The sequence below is a fragment of the Neolamprologus multifasciatus genome, chromosome 10 (genome assembly GCF_963576455.1).
Source record: "Neolamprologus multifasciatus chromosome 10, fNeoMul1.2, whole genome shotgun sequence".
NCBI lineage: Eukaryota > Metazoa > Chordata > Actinopteri > Cichliformes > Cichlidae > Neolamprologus > Neolamprologus multifasciatus.
In genome coordinates, this window is record NC_140448.1 from 16,165,070 (window position 1) to 16,179,302 (window position 14,233).

General features: G+C 38.5%; 1 protein-coding gene across 4 annotated transcripts in view; it reads right to left on the bottom strand.

Moving 5' to 3' along the window:
- The window catches only part of grik1a (glutamate receptor, ionotropic, kainate 1a), a 36,313-nt gene that overhangs the window by 4,603 nt on the left and 17,477 nt on the right, over positions 1-14,233 (bottom strand). For 2 of the 4 annotated variants that reach the window (XM_085174162.1, XM_085174158.1), the window contains 8 exons: positions 9,860-9,976; positions 9,299-9,502; positions 8,700-8,923; positions 8,038-8,156; positions 6,325-6,542; positions 4,703-4,928; positions 2,055-2,305; positions 1,170-1,338 (listed from right to left, as the gene is read on the bottom strand). In XM_085174162.1, the coding sequence (XP_085030288.1) occupies positions 1,213-1,338; positions 2,055-2,305; positions 4,703-4,928; positions 6,325-6,542; positions 8,038-8,156; positions 8,700-8,923; positions 9,299-9,502; positions 9,860-9,976 (1,485 nt within the window). In that variant the 3' untranslated portion in view covers positions 1,170-1,212. The remainder of the gene's footprint in view (positions 1-1,169; positions 1,339-2,054; positions 2,306-4,702; positions 4,929-6,324; positions 6,543-8,037; positions 8,157-8,699; positions 8,924-9,298; positions 9,503-9,859; positions 9,977-14,233) is intronic. The other 2 variants (XM_085174161.1, XM_085174157.1) reach the window with 1 other exon arrangement.

The following is a 14,233-nucleotide window of genomic DNA, read 5'->3' on the forward strand; positions in this document are numbered from 1 at the left end:
GTGTGGTTTGCATAGTGCTTCAGAAAGATGAGGAAATCTGTTTCTCGCACCCATCCTGATTTATTTCCACTACCAATACTGCCTACTGGCCCATCTCTGACAAAAAGGTCTGCATAACGTATGCGTGGGAGCACAAACATTGGAGGAATTGTGTTGCCAATGGCATTAACCGAATATACAAAGGTGACCAGTGAACCTCTCTCTGCTGATGTCATATCCCCAACTTGTTTAATATAAGTTAAAGTAATAGTGTGGTAAGTTGTAACATTTGCATTATTGTTACAACTAGACTGTTGCTGTTACAAATGACCGAGACTCCTATAGCCATGAACTAACATTACAGCCAACAGCTAAAACATTAGCACTAAAGACCTACACAGAATAGACATACAAATAATATGATTTAAGTTAATGAGTTTAACTGCAAAGCAGATAATGCTATTAAACATTGAAATAAAGTAAAAAAAAAAAAAAAATACTATTTATCTTCTTAGATTGTCTGTGTTTGCCCAAATGTGCTAATTTTTTCACATGTGATAGAAGAACTGAATTGGGCATGTACAGGATGAATCACATCATTTGAAACTTAGCCCTGATTGGAGAAATCGGAAGTGTTACAACTGACCCACGTTACAACTATCCTCGGTCTCCCCTATAGCGCCACACTTAATGCACATTGTAAAACTAGTTGCTATAATTTAAAGCTATATTGAATTTATAGGATTTTTAGACTCCACATGACCAAAAATGTGCAAATATTTTGAGTGCTTTCTGGAACGGAGACTGTATTTTAAGGCTCTAATCATTAATTTGCTCCTTACAGATAAGAAACAGCATACAAATGAGAGGGGATGGCAAGTCATCATGGAGACACGCCAGCACAATGCCACCTCTGCACAGAAACCACTTGCAAGTACTGTAAACCCAACTACTGAAATTGTACTGTTAATTTTCAAGAGAACTATATAATTTTATTAAGCTAAACTCTGCATGAGGGAGGGTGGTGGGAGCACTTTGGAAATAAACAAGCACTTTGCAGGTACACGCTGAAGGAAAAAAGGGTCAACTATAGAAATGATTAAGGATTAGGTGAAGCTGAAGGTTGAAGGTTTAGCTATGCTGGCATATTTTGGGAACAGTGGCAGGGAGAAGGACACCCGGTTACAAACCTATCAATAAGAGTGAGCATGTGTTGTATTTGTGTTGTCATGGCTACTCAGTGTCATCGCCCAGTAGCCTGCCACTCTCTAGATCTGTAGATAAGGAAGTGCCAGAGGAGGAGGTGGAGCCACGCCGCTGAAACTGACGAGACTGCACCCCATAAAAGAAACAAAATGCCTGATGCAAAGAAAATAAAGGGATGGATGAGAAAAGATAACACAGAAAAACTGACTTTGAAAAAAATATTCTGATAATAAATAACAATATGGAAACAACATGAAAGAAAGAAAAATAAGGCAGACTGAAAACACGAATCATGCGCATGGCATTGTTGATCTTTCATGATATAATACTGCCTTTGTTACATGTGAAATGGTATGCTTTTCTTGAGAAATATATTTGTTACCTCCAAAAAGAAGATTAAAATCATGTGAACTGAAGGATAATCCAGTACTGATATTTGTAGTATATAAAAAACACCCCACACAGACCTTTGTGTTTTAGTTGACTGCAATTTCTAGTTCTATCAAAACCCAGCATTCACTGTGTCAAAGCAATAAGTCACAAATCATTCTAATGACTGTCTAGCCAAGACACCAGCAGCAATTGCAAATTTTAATTTGAGTAATATCACTCAGATGAGCCATTGATTTCAACAAAAATACATAACTTCCAACACGCAGAATGAGTACTGAACAAAATTTTGCTCGTTGTCAGTGCATACTTCCAGACGTTAATCACTTCTGCTTTTAAACAATCATCATCATTCTGCTTTTAAAAAGAAAAATAACCCCAACCCTCTACTCAGAGCAAAATGTAACCCTTAATCTGGTCATTTCGCATCATCACACAGCATTTAGTGATTCAGTGATTTATGGCATCACCTCACTTACCTCCTCTATGTCGGCGTTCCTGCGGGCCTTGTAGATGAACTCTCCAATGGCCACGAACACAGAGAGAACCAGACCGGCAGCCAGGACAATGAAGATACCGCCAATGTTTTCCACGCCCAAGGCATTGGCTTCCTTGTTGTCCTCTTCTGGACAGCCGTTTCCTCTCCACCACTTCTCTTTCATCATGTGCAGCTTCCCTTCCTCCTGGAGCTGAAGGATGGCAATGGTCACTTTATCCCTGTAAGGAGAACCTGGCGAGAGGGAGGGTAGAAAAAAGTTTTTAAAGTCAATCTTTACAGTTTACATCACTACATTTATATGCCACTATTTGCTCATTATTATTTGTTGATGAATACCATTATCTAGCATTAAATATCCATGCCATTAAATTGGATATAAATATTTATTGTGTTTTTCTGAAGTAGTATTTTTTTTTTTCAAAAACAGCAACAGTCCCCAGAACTGGAGCCTTACTTTTATGTGACATAAGACTCAGTCATAACCTTGCAGACATAACATGCAAAAAAATATGTCACATGCAAGTCAAAACATGTCCTGCATGTGCTTCGTCTGCCCTACAAAATCATCCTATGTGATGGGATGGGGAGGGCACATTCTCATGTTAAAGCAGGATTTATGTGAGTGATCCAAGTCTGTAATACTAAGTGATGAAGATTATTTTCCACCTGATTCACCATAATTTGATGAGCAGAACAGGAATAATAATAACAATTAGCTGCAACTCCACCCACATGCATGTAAACATGATGGCAGTCACCACTTGCATGAGACTGTGAGACTGTGCACATTTTTATTTTATTTTCCTACGCGTTTGAGATGACAAGAAACTAAAAATTCTAAAAACTAAACACTGCCAATATCTTTCTTTCTCCAGCCGCTAAATTCGGAAGGTATTTTTTGCGTGTGAGAACAGTGTGTCACACCTTTTGGCCCGTGAGAAGTGCTGCAAAAGAGTTGTGTTTAGTTTGCGAAGAAAGAAGAAACATGGCTACAGGCTATAACTATTTTGTCTGTACTACACTGGGCTTTTCAGGTTGACCAGCTCTGGAAGATGTTAAGGAGACTTGTTTGCCTTGTTGGAGCTTACATTGCAGTATACAGAGTTTTGTACATTTTTATTGAGTAAAACTAGGCGACAGTCTCTGATATATCCACACACGTGTGTGTGTGTCGGTGAATTGTGTTGCTTACATTGTTGAGATACACATTGCTGTGCTTGAGAGTCACCATCTACCGGAACCAAATTCCTTGTATGTGTCTGTGCATATACATGGCCAAACGCGATTCTGATATATATATATAAAACACTGTTTAAGAATTCTTAAACAGTATTAAGAACTCTTACACCCTATAATCACTATTTCCTGTTATTTACTTCCACACCCATACACAACTTTCACTCCATCAGAGCCTATTGATCAGTTGAGAAAAGCGCTGAATGGACTAACTTGTTAGCACAGCGTGGGCACAGCTGCCTCTGCTCTGAGGAATTTAGCCTAAAGCAGTGAGCCGCTCATCTGTGTTTATCTCTTAAGGATGTCTTTAACCTAAACCTGACCATGTACCGAGTTCCCGTGCTCTGAAAAAAACATCCTACCAAACACACTAAACCACTACACTCCAATACAACAGCAAAAAGTATTTAGAGAGACTGGTCCTGGTCTGGCCTTCCTAGATAATGGTTTGTCATTTCTCTTGCTTTTACCACTCTATGCACATCTCATTTTTGTGCTTTTTTGGCCAGCAGGGAAGTAAAATTGAATTCAGAAAAATAATAGGTCAACATCAAACTGGACTGGATTAGAAAAATCCTGTACAAGAACGGTTAATGCCAACTTAACTACCCAGGGAGGCTTTCTGTTTATTGGCCCTCTCTGTCATACTATGCTACAGATGCTCCTCCATTCTGTGGTGGCCTTTAATATTTTCAGCAATGCAGAATGTTTTCTACAGGAGCAGCAGAGTGAAAATTAACAGGCTTGTCAGGTTGGCTTGCTGTTATCAAATAAGCCTTAATCTCTGACGGAGGGTTTCAAACCTACATCAGTTGCAATACCTTTGCATCTTGATAAGAGAAGAAAGAGAGATATATATTAAGTATTGCTTGAGTAAACATCCAACAGTCCTGACATCAAGTGCAGAGGTTGACTTGCTTCCAGTTCAAATTCTAACAAACTGGCCTAAAGCCTTACAGCTGGCAGAGCTTTCTGATGGAAGGGTATTTGCATTTTGAGGATAAAGGGTAGCTGCTCTGCACTTGAACTCCTGAGAAAAATATGCAAATTCCTAATGAAATAAAAATTTCTATCTCTCATGCAAAACATTCATCTACAGACGTTTCTATAAAAATATTTTCTAGTAAAATAAGACCACCGGGATCTTTTAATCAGAATTTAATTTGATGTGCTTGAAAATATGCAGTAATTGTCTATGGCTTGCTTTAATTGATATATTTATTTAATAAGAAATGAGTCTTGCTGCAGTGAAATATGTCAAACACAAGGAGTTTTCAATTCAAAATATGTGACTCTACATGACTTTTTTCTTTACTTTTTCAGGGGCTTTTCATTCGGAGCTAGGTGACAAAGATGATGTTGAGGCATAAACATCTTTCTTGTTCATCCTACCAATAGGTGTTCCCACTCCATAGCCCTTGGAGTCTATGAGACCCCCAATCTGTGTGAGGTTGCAGTTCCTCTGGCTGATGTACTCGATGCTGGTGGACTCCATCAGCATGGCGTAGTCTGTTGTCAAGACGCGGGTGATACCTTCTCTGTTGTTCTTAACCAAAGCGGTGTTCTTCCTGCTGCTCATAAAGGCCCACATCTTTTCATAAGTGGAGATCTTTGATTTCTAAGGAGCAAAGCAGCCAAAAGTTAATAAAAAGTGTACAGTGTTTAAAATAGACTACACAAGCGCAGTTATATGTGCTTAACTGGATTTTAACGCTTCCATAAATGCATACAAGTTTAACAAGCAAGCTGTGTGGGACTGTGTTTCAGCGGGAGTCTCAGTCGATGCGTGTGAGTGTGTGTTTCGCTTTGCTCAGTCAGAGAAAATGGGACAGCTGTGTTCTAAATCTCCTCCAGCTGATTCAATTTGTTCAAGCCATCAACACAGCCTGCTTCTTCCTATCGAGGCAGCCATAATCACTGGCTGCAATCTGGGAGGAAAAAGCCGTGCATGGATCACCCCTGCTGAGCCACAGGAGGCACAGAGCGAGGGTAACTGTGAGGCAAGGAAGTGACAGCCCACCCAAGGACACTAGTACACTAATGCATTATATAATAGGAACTCACAAATTACCGTATACTTCAACACAGACACTCCCAAATTCTCGATATGCATCTTCTCCATTTCCCATCATACAATCCTTCTTGATGGATTCACATCACCAGCCATGAAATTTATTTATTTACTTTTATTTATTTTCATTATAACAGAATTTTGGCAAAAATGAAGGATGATACAGGAAATTATATGATTTTAAGTATCTGTTCCCGTGAATTATGTTGAGAAACTGTAATAAAACTCATTTTGACAAAGGTAAATTACAAATTTAGTGTTGAAGCACTAAGGCTATGCCCAATGGCTTTTGTTAATTTTGGTTGGCACTGTGACTCCTGAGTTATGTATTTAAATATATTAAAACCTCCATATTGCTATGGATGTTATTGCTATGAGGTGAACTGTCACCCCATAGCAATAACATCCTGGGTTTGAATCCACCAACCAGCTGACAATCTTCCCTGGGGATTCTGGCCTCCTCCCACAATCTACAGACATGTTCATTAGGATAACTGGCAATAGATATGAATGGTTCTTTGTCTCCCTGTGATTAACCAACAGTGACCTGTCCTGGGTGTATCCTGCTTTTTGCACAGTTGGTATAGCCTGCTGCCCGCATGTAACCCCGAATTGGAGAGAAATGGAAAAAAATAAATGGATGGACAAACAGTCTTTTGCGAGCACTTAGTTTTACTGAAAGATAACAAAACATTTTCTTAAAAGATGCAAAAATCAAATATCTATGGTTTGCATTCAGTGTGAAAAATCACTTTCCTCTCCAGCAGCATTACCACATATTCAGTTCGTCACCATGGAAAACATAAAGTACTTTCACAGGACCAACAGCTTAATACAAACATAAAGAGAGAGAAAAGCCCTTGAAAGACAGATTATATAATGTAATACGTATTGTGTCACATATTTCTAAAAGCGTCACTACTAGACACTACAGCAGGTTTACCTTGAAAAAAGTCATAGTGGATCCATCCCTAACTGCACCATATTCAATCCTGGTCTGCTTTGCCAGGTCATCTGCTGAGTCGATGGGTGCGTCCATTCGTTCCACTGTGAGGAAGGCTGCCAAGTTGGCCGTATAGGATGAGATGATGATTAAGGTAAAAAACCACCAGATGCCACCAACTATACGTGTGGATAGAGCTTTAGGCATCAACTCTGAACCTGGAAGCACGGAAAACAGAACCAAGGGGTTAAGAACGAGCACATGTGGTAAAGGTTTAAGAAAGGGAGAGTGAGAAACATGTTGATAATGCAGGAATCTATTTGTTAATAAAAGAATAGTGAAACTAGAATAATAACAGGTGTTATTACAGTGCTTTATATTTTTATTTCAAGGAAACTGGGGGAAAAATATTCAGATAACTGGAGAATACATTTGCCACTTTTAGGGTTTGAGGTTTGGATTCATCTGTGCTATTTTTTTTTTTATTCACTCTGAGTGAAAAGAATCCCTAAATGTGCTTCTAGAGAAGAACCCACAGCATCAAAAAGCTCATATGCAGAATACAGTGCATATGCAGCTTACAGTGCAGAGAGTATAAAACCTGCCTGAGCTTGTTTTTTGATAAATGCTAAAAGGGAATCAGTGCAGCAGGAGACATGTAATTAAAGCTTTATCGGCAATCTGATTTACAGATAAGAAAATAAACCAACATTGAAATTTGCACGAATCCAAAATGAGCCCCACTTGCTCATCTCTTCATTTTCTGCCTTTCTAAAGAGCTAACAAATTACACACATAGCTTACTTATAGTTACACTTGGCTTGCACTCGGCTGATATTGTCAGTAGGTTTGCTGACCACTCAATCAGGCACGTCGGACTTTGCCTGCCCAAATCTCCTGCCTTTAGAGAGACAAAGACTCTATGATGTGCAACATAATTCTTATAATAGGGTTTGGATGCAATTCATGTGAACTGGAGCCAGGATACATGGAAAGGGCATTCAAAGAAAATAGGAGGAAAATATTGATGTTTGGCATTAAACAGCTCACAGCAGAGCCACTGTGCAGGGTTTTTATTTACTGTAGCTCTGCAGTAAGACCCCCAGTTCTTTCTGCTTCTATGAGTAACGTTTTAACTTTTTAAACAATAGCATTTTTGGTTTGTGTGTGTTTGTGTCCTAACCTGATAAATTGAAATCAAACATTTAACTGATGTGGTCTCTGCAAACCAGAGGGAAATAGTTGTTTCTTGTTATGTTCACCAGCTTTGTGCTAACTGTCTGTCTGCTGTGTGCTGCTGGGTACATAGTGTACAAAGAGTGAGATCAAATCTGTCTGAGCTGAAAACCATATTTTAAAAAAGAATTTAAGAATGCACAAATACTTTTAGGTTATTATTTTTTGGGGAAAAACAAAGCCACTGCAGAACTACCAAAAACTGCAGTGAAGGTTGTTTCCAAAGTGAGTCAATGATTATAGAGCCCCTAATTAATAATATCCAGGCGGCCTCCGATTTGATCTGACTGCAGGGACACACTAATAGTATAAAAATTTTAAAGCGCACACATGTTGTTAAATGCATGTTTTGCCAGGTGTCTGAACAGAAACAAGTTCTTCATGATTGTCAAAGACACTGTACATACCAAAACATTTTGTTAATTTGACAGTCAACATACAATTTCATCAAACAACTATATAAAAATAAGAGTTTACTTTGTCGCATGAGCGCTCCAACTCCAAACCAGAAACTGTTGAGTAAAGTGAAATTGTTCTGAATTAGAGTCGAGGACGGGTTGCACGGGTGTGGGTTGTACCACTCGTAAGGAGTAAACCTGCAAGACAACGACAGAAAGGAAGCGAGATTAAAAGAAATATGGAACCAGTGTGCTGCAGGTAATCATAATTCAGTCATGCAGTTCACATTAAAACAGGCTTCCATTAGTGCTTCAGTGCAATCTGCACTTTCACAGAATGCAAAACACACATTTTGAGTCTCATATTTTCATTTTCACTTACAGGTTGCAAGGTGCAACCAGCTGGCAGATTTCTTTTTCATACTACCGTAGAACAAGGTGGAGAGTTTGCAATTACTCCCAGCTACTTAACAGCCACAATCAAATCCACTCTGGCAGCTGATGGCTAAAAGCACACTCTCCGTTATTTCTGAGTAGCAGAAATTTGCTAAAATATAGCTGAGCCAAAACATCACAGCTGATTTGTGATTCTTGTCAGGCTCACCCACTTTTTATTGTTCTAAAAAGCTCTGTGGTGGCATTTCTTAGTAACAAAAGTAGAGTGTGGCAAAGCTGAGCTGGGGCTTTGGACAGTTCATCACACCTCAGCTCGTCCCCTCAAGCATCAGTGCATCCTCTCACCTGGCAATCACAAAGAGGACGCAGCTGACCCCTGTGCAAGCCAGCAGTACGTACATCCAGATGTCCGGAGACAGGGGATTAAGAAATGAGAACACGCCTGGATTGGTGCCGTTAGGTTTCCGGTACAAGATACTGATGCCTAAGGTCATGAAGGGCTTGGAGAAGTCGATAACTTTCTCTCTGACATAGGTGATGGTTAAGGGAGCCACGGCAAGGTCTGCAACCTGAAAAGAACCAAACAAAAGTAACCCACTGCAGGTAAAGTGAGCACTGTTCAAGGGCTCTCATCGGTGCATCAGTATTCACATGATGAATACACCTCGTTAAAAGATTTTCTTTACTTGAGAAAACTGTTAGAAAGCAATGTAATATTTATGTATAGCTCATAACTGTAGTCAGATAGCTTTTTTTGTTAGAAGCCTTGTTAATATAGTCAGAGGGAACATTGATTTTTTATCAAAGAAAGAAGCTTGTACTGGTCTTTAAACAAGGCCTGCAAACAGGCTTGAATGAAATCTGTGAATTCAACCGTGGAAAACGTTACTCTACTTTATTTCCCAATTTAATTTGAGGGGTTTACATTTTATCTAGTAACTCACATGGTCGATCAGCTCCCGGACCATCCCGTTCCACTCTCCTTTATCATTCTGGGCTCCATATTTCCCATCAGCCACCAGTCTGACTTCATACGTAAAACCCAAGATGTTTGAGAGCTCCTTCAAAAGGTCCAGACAGTAGCCTTCGTAGCGATCATTCCCAACCAGCTCCTTGTCTGACTTTCTCAACATCACGTAAGGATTTTCCTGTGTAAAACAAAACAATGTATTTATCTTTTTACGGTATATTCTTTATTCTGACCCCTTTTTTATGCTTAGTATCCTAAATGAACTAGTTTTGTTATTTTAGCTTGAAGATCCTTTGCATGAGCACGTGCAAATGATTTTATGGACGGGATTAATAAAGAATCGGCTTCGCTCTGTGCTGACAAAACCAGACAAAAACTGTGCAGCCACATCTCCTAAACACCACTTTCCGTCTTTGTATCCTTCTCCTTTTTCATTGCATTCCCATCTATTGTTCCCCCTATCTACATTAACCATATCTCACATGTGCTTCCCTTCTTCTTTCTATGCTGTCCTCTGTTTAACCTTCCTACTCACCAGTATTGTGGTGACAATGAGAGTCCTGTTAGCCAGAGAGTCTGTCACATTGTTATTCTTGTCTCGCCTGGACTCCTCCGTCAGGTTCATCCCCCTGTACGAGTTCCACACAGCAATCTGCAAAAGCAAACAGGGCTTCAGAATTATTGAACCACATTTGCTCCTTTGATCAAACACAAGATGTTACATTTGACACCTTCTGGAGTCTCTGTGTAAGACTGACAAAATTGCAGCGTTTAGACTTTTACTTCAGTTTAAGCTTTAAACAACGCTGTTTTTATGATTAGCGATCACCTGTGCAGGAAAATAAGCTGACTGATTACTCCACTTATTTCAGAAAAATAAAGAATAACGAGGTTGATTTAATCTCCAGATCTTAATGGGAAAATAGAACTTGCTCTGACACACCGCATATTAATCATATTTTCTGATTCGCCGAACAGAAAAATGAAAAAGAAGTATAAAGGTTTAAAGATCTGACACTGCCTCCTTTTCAACTTTCTGCTTCATTCACTATTCTACAGCAATTCCCTTTGCTGAGCTTTGCTCTGATGATTTTGGGCAAAGTGCTAAAAAATGTAATTTTATATACAGCAAATATGAAACTGAAGGAACAGTTTGGACCTAACAGATTTTGAGTACAACAATTTCATTATGACAATTATTGGATCAGTTAGCACTCGTATTTGAGTAGCATCCAGTGATGTGCAAAAGTCTTGAGCCACCCCTCATTTCTTTGTATTTTGCATCCTAGAAGCTTGACTTTTGAGCAGTTTTTTTTAATAAAAGGTGGTCTTGAGGAATAGTTCTCCTGGCTTTCTGAGGGTCTTTTAAAGTTTCTTTGGACATTGGCTGCTTTTTCACTCATTTTTAGTGCAGTCCTTTACCTGACTGTTTTTAGATAAATTATTTTCGTTGTTGGTTTATCCACTTAACACTGACCTATAAGTAATTCAAGCATTAAAAATGACACTTAACTCAAGGGATGAACCAGTGTTGTGTACACACATAGCATACATATGAGCAAAGAACCCATTTTAAATGATATCTTTAGGCACCAATAGCTTGTTGCAAAAACATACCATTTGTTTCCATTTCTTATGTTTAGCTACAAAAATGCTAAAGATAACACAGCTTGAAAGATATAAAATAGTGTTTTTCCAACAACTTGATTCTCAAAAAGCTATCAGATGAAAAAAGAGAAGGCAAAAGAAGATGTGGCAGACCTAGGAGCTTTCTACAGAAGATGAGCATTATTTCTTCCCTTAAATAATAGGAAAAGGAATCCAGCTAAGACTTGACACAGGATCTGAGAGATCCATCTGGGTCCCCATTTGATCCATCTATTGTTCATTTTCCAGCATGACAATGATTCATGCTGAGAGATGAAGCCATGCCATAAAATCAAAACTGGATAGAAAAACACACAATGGAGCGCTATGGGTTATGGATTGGCCTCCCCAGAGCCCTGACCTCAACATTATTAAAGCAGTGTGGGTTCATGTTGACAGAGATAGAATAAAGTGCAGCATCCAAGGAACTCTGAATATCTATAATGGAGCCTGGAGAACTATTCCTTAAGACAAAAAATTACTAAAGCGCTTTCCTAAGAGAGTTCAGGTTGCGTGTAGAAGAATAAAGGTGGTCGTATCAAGAATTGATTTTTAAGTTTGGGAGAACTATAAAAACGCTGGTCCTGTTTTATTTCCATGTTTGAACATGTTTCAATACAAAGAACATAAAGGAATGTGGGATGGATCAAGACCTTTGCACAGTACTGAATATGTTACTGAAATACTTCCTTTACTTTAACCTGAAATAACTGCTGCTGACAGCAAAAGGGAAGCCCAGTTTCAATATATAAATATATAATACTGAATAGTAGAACTACAGTGCAAACGTGTTACAACAATACCATCCAGTAACTGCTAAACAATTTTCTCCACGTTGTCATTTTAACAATGAGCTGAAAAAATTAGTTGACTAGCAGCGTGACAAAAAAGTCATTTTTAATTAAAATTAACAATTATGCTTCATCTCAGATAAAAAAAACAAAAACAATAAGAATTGTTGGGATTTTTTGTCTTTTTTGTTTATGTGATCATGAAATTAAATGATGAAAAGCATTACATGAAAAGACATCTGAGGATATTACGCCGGGCTTTGGGAAATTATTTTTGCATTAATTTGGATTTATTACATTTTTTTCTAATAACTACAAAAAAAAAAAATCAAAACCAAACATTAATTAAAACAAATTTCAGTTAGTAAACTTAAATAGTGGAGAAAGGGAAATTACACCAGCAGTCAAGAGAAGAAGAAGGGTAGATAGGGTTGGGAGGAAGAGAGGACAACATGGTAACTGTGAATGAGATTGTCTTAATCATCAGACCAGGCGGCATAATCCAGACAGTTATCAGATTAGAACAGATGTCTGGCAGCTGGATTTTTTTTTAACCTTTCAACTCCCTTTGCTTTAACAAAGGTCATGACAGGTCTGGAATGAAGCTAAGAACGTTAAATTATTAGGCCTTATTGTTAATAGAACTAAAGCAAGTGCCAGATAAGCTTTTCTCCTCTGGCGAGTCATTCTGTGAACAAAACAGTGCCTTTTGGTATTTTTATTCAGAAACAATGCCCTCTCCGTTCATTCACTGCCTAAGAGGATGAAGAGAAGTGAACGCATCAGTACCTCTTATTAAACTGAGCTCTGCAGAAGGTACAGTCTTATTTTTACAATTTATTTTTCTGAAAATGGCTGGGTGGGATTACCTATTCCAAAAGATGAAATGCTTTTCACTTTTCATTACACTCTGTCTTATTCTGTTAACCAAGTCCGACTGATGGAAAATGTGTTCACTTATAACCTCGCTAAAAGCACTCCATATCTCCACCGAGTTACTTTTTGCAAGGGACCACTCTGCGAAGGAGTCCATAAATCTGTCTTATCTGTGGACACTGCAGATGAGGAACACTGTGAGTGGGGATGGATTGAATTAATTGCATTGTCCTCAATCTCAAAGATAATTTGTCAGCGTGAGAATATTAAAGATGTAGAGAGTATTTTGGTCTAAAATTGTTTGGTCTTGCATCATTTAGCTTGTGTTACATGCTGTTGTAGAGGGCTGCTTCTCCTCTGTCGAATATCAACAGTATGATTGCACAGTTTGAAGTTTAGGTAAAAGAGCAATTGAGCTAAGTCAATGAATTTAATCCTAAAGTATAGCCTAGGACATCCGTACCGCATGCAGCCAGCATCTTTAAAACCCCCAAGTCATGGATTTGCTGTGTATAGCCTTGCAATTTTATCGTGTACACCAGAGGAGCTCCCAACAACTAAGTGTGCTATAAAAACTGACATGAATTGGCTCATATATGCTGTGAGGAAAATGTTATCTGTGAATCCTAACACTCATCCTCATCCAGAACCAAATCAGAGTGGAAAACCGTTACCACAGACTTAGTAAGCCAGGCCAAGAAAGCTGAGGAGAAAAAAAAATATATTTTCAGGGAAGTCAACAACTTTAAAAGAAAATACTTTTTTTTCCTCAAGAGACTTTCACTTTGTTTTGTCTCATCATCCTCTTCAGAGTGTATTTAACACTCCAGTGCCCAAGAACTAACACAACTGCAACGGACTGATAATTCATTTTTTATTACCATAAAGCCAGGCAATTTATGTGATGTGCTTACTATATAGTGGCATTTCCTCTGAGGTGAGGCTTTTGAGGACTGAAGGTATTGAATGGAATTAAAATGACAAATAAATCAGAGCTTTTGCAAATTGGCAGTTCCTGCCTGCCTACATACCTGTCTGACAACTGAGACAGACGCCGAAGCTATGAATGAATCGAACATTCGCTCTTTCAATCATCAAAGCATTGCTTTTGCATAATTGCTGTTAAAATTGAACTTAATTTAAACTAGAAAGGAATCTGGATGGAGTTATGAAGTTGATTTGGTGTATAATCAGTGCACCGGAGGGTGTTATAACTCTGCTCTTTGTGCCAATCAAAGGCCAGGAAAGTAAATCTACTCCTTTTATAGATTTAAAGTTTTTAAACTTGAGATGAGGTGTTGCTTATGCTTATCAGATTCTTTTTGGTACAAATAAATCTAAAGGTATTTGGACAATGGCACATTTTTGTGTTTTTGTGTTGTTTTGTAGAGCACCACAGTGGAGTGCAGACTTTGAGCTTCAATTCAAGAAGTTTAACCAAAGTATTACATTAGCTGTTTAGGATTTACAGCCATTTTTATACATTGTGTCCCATGTTCAGAAACTGAAACCTAATTGGACAAATGACAACTCAGTCTCATGACCAGGTGAGGTCTGTTCCCTCATTGTCCCATGACAAGTTAAAAATCTAGAGT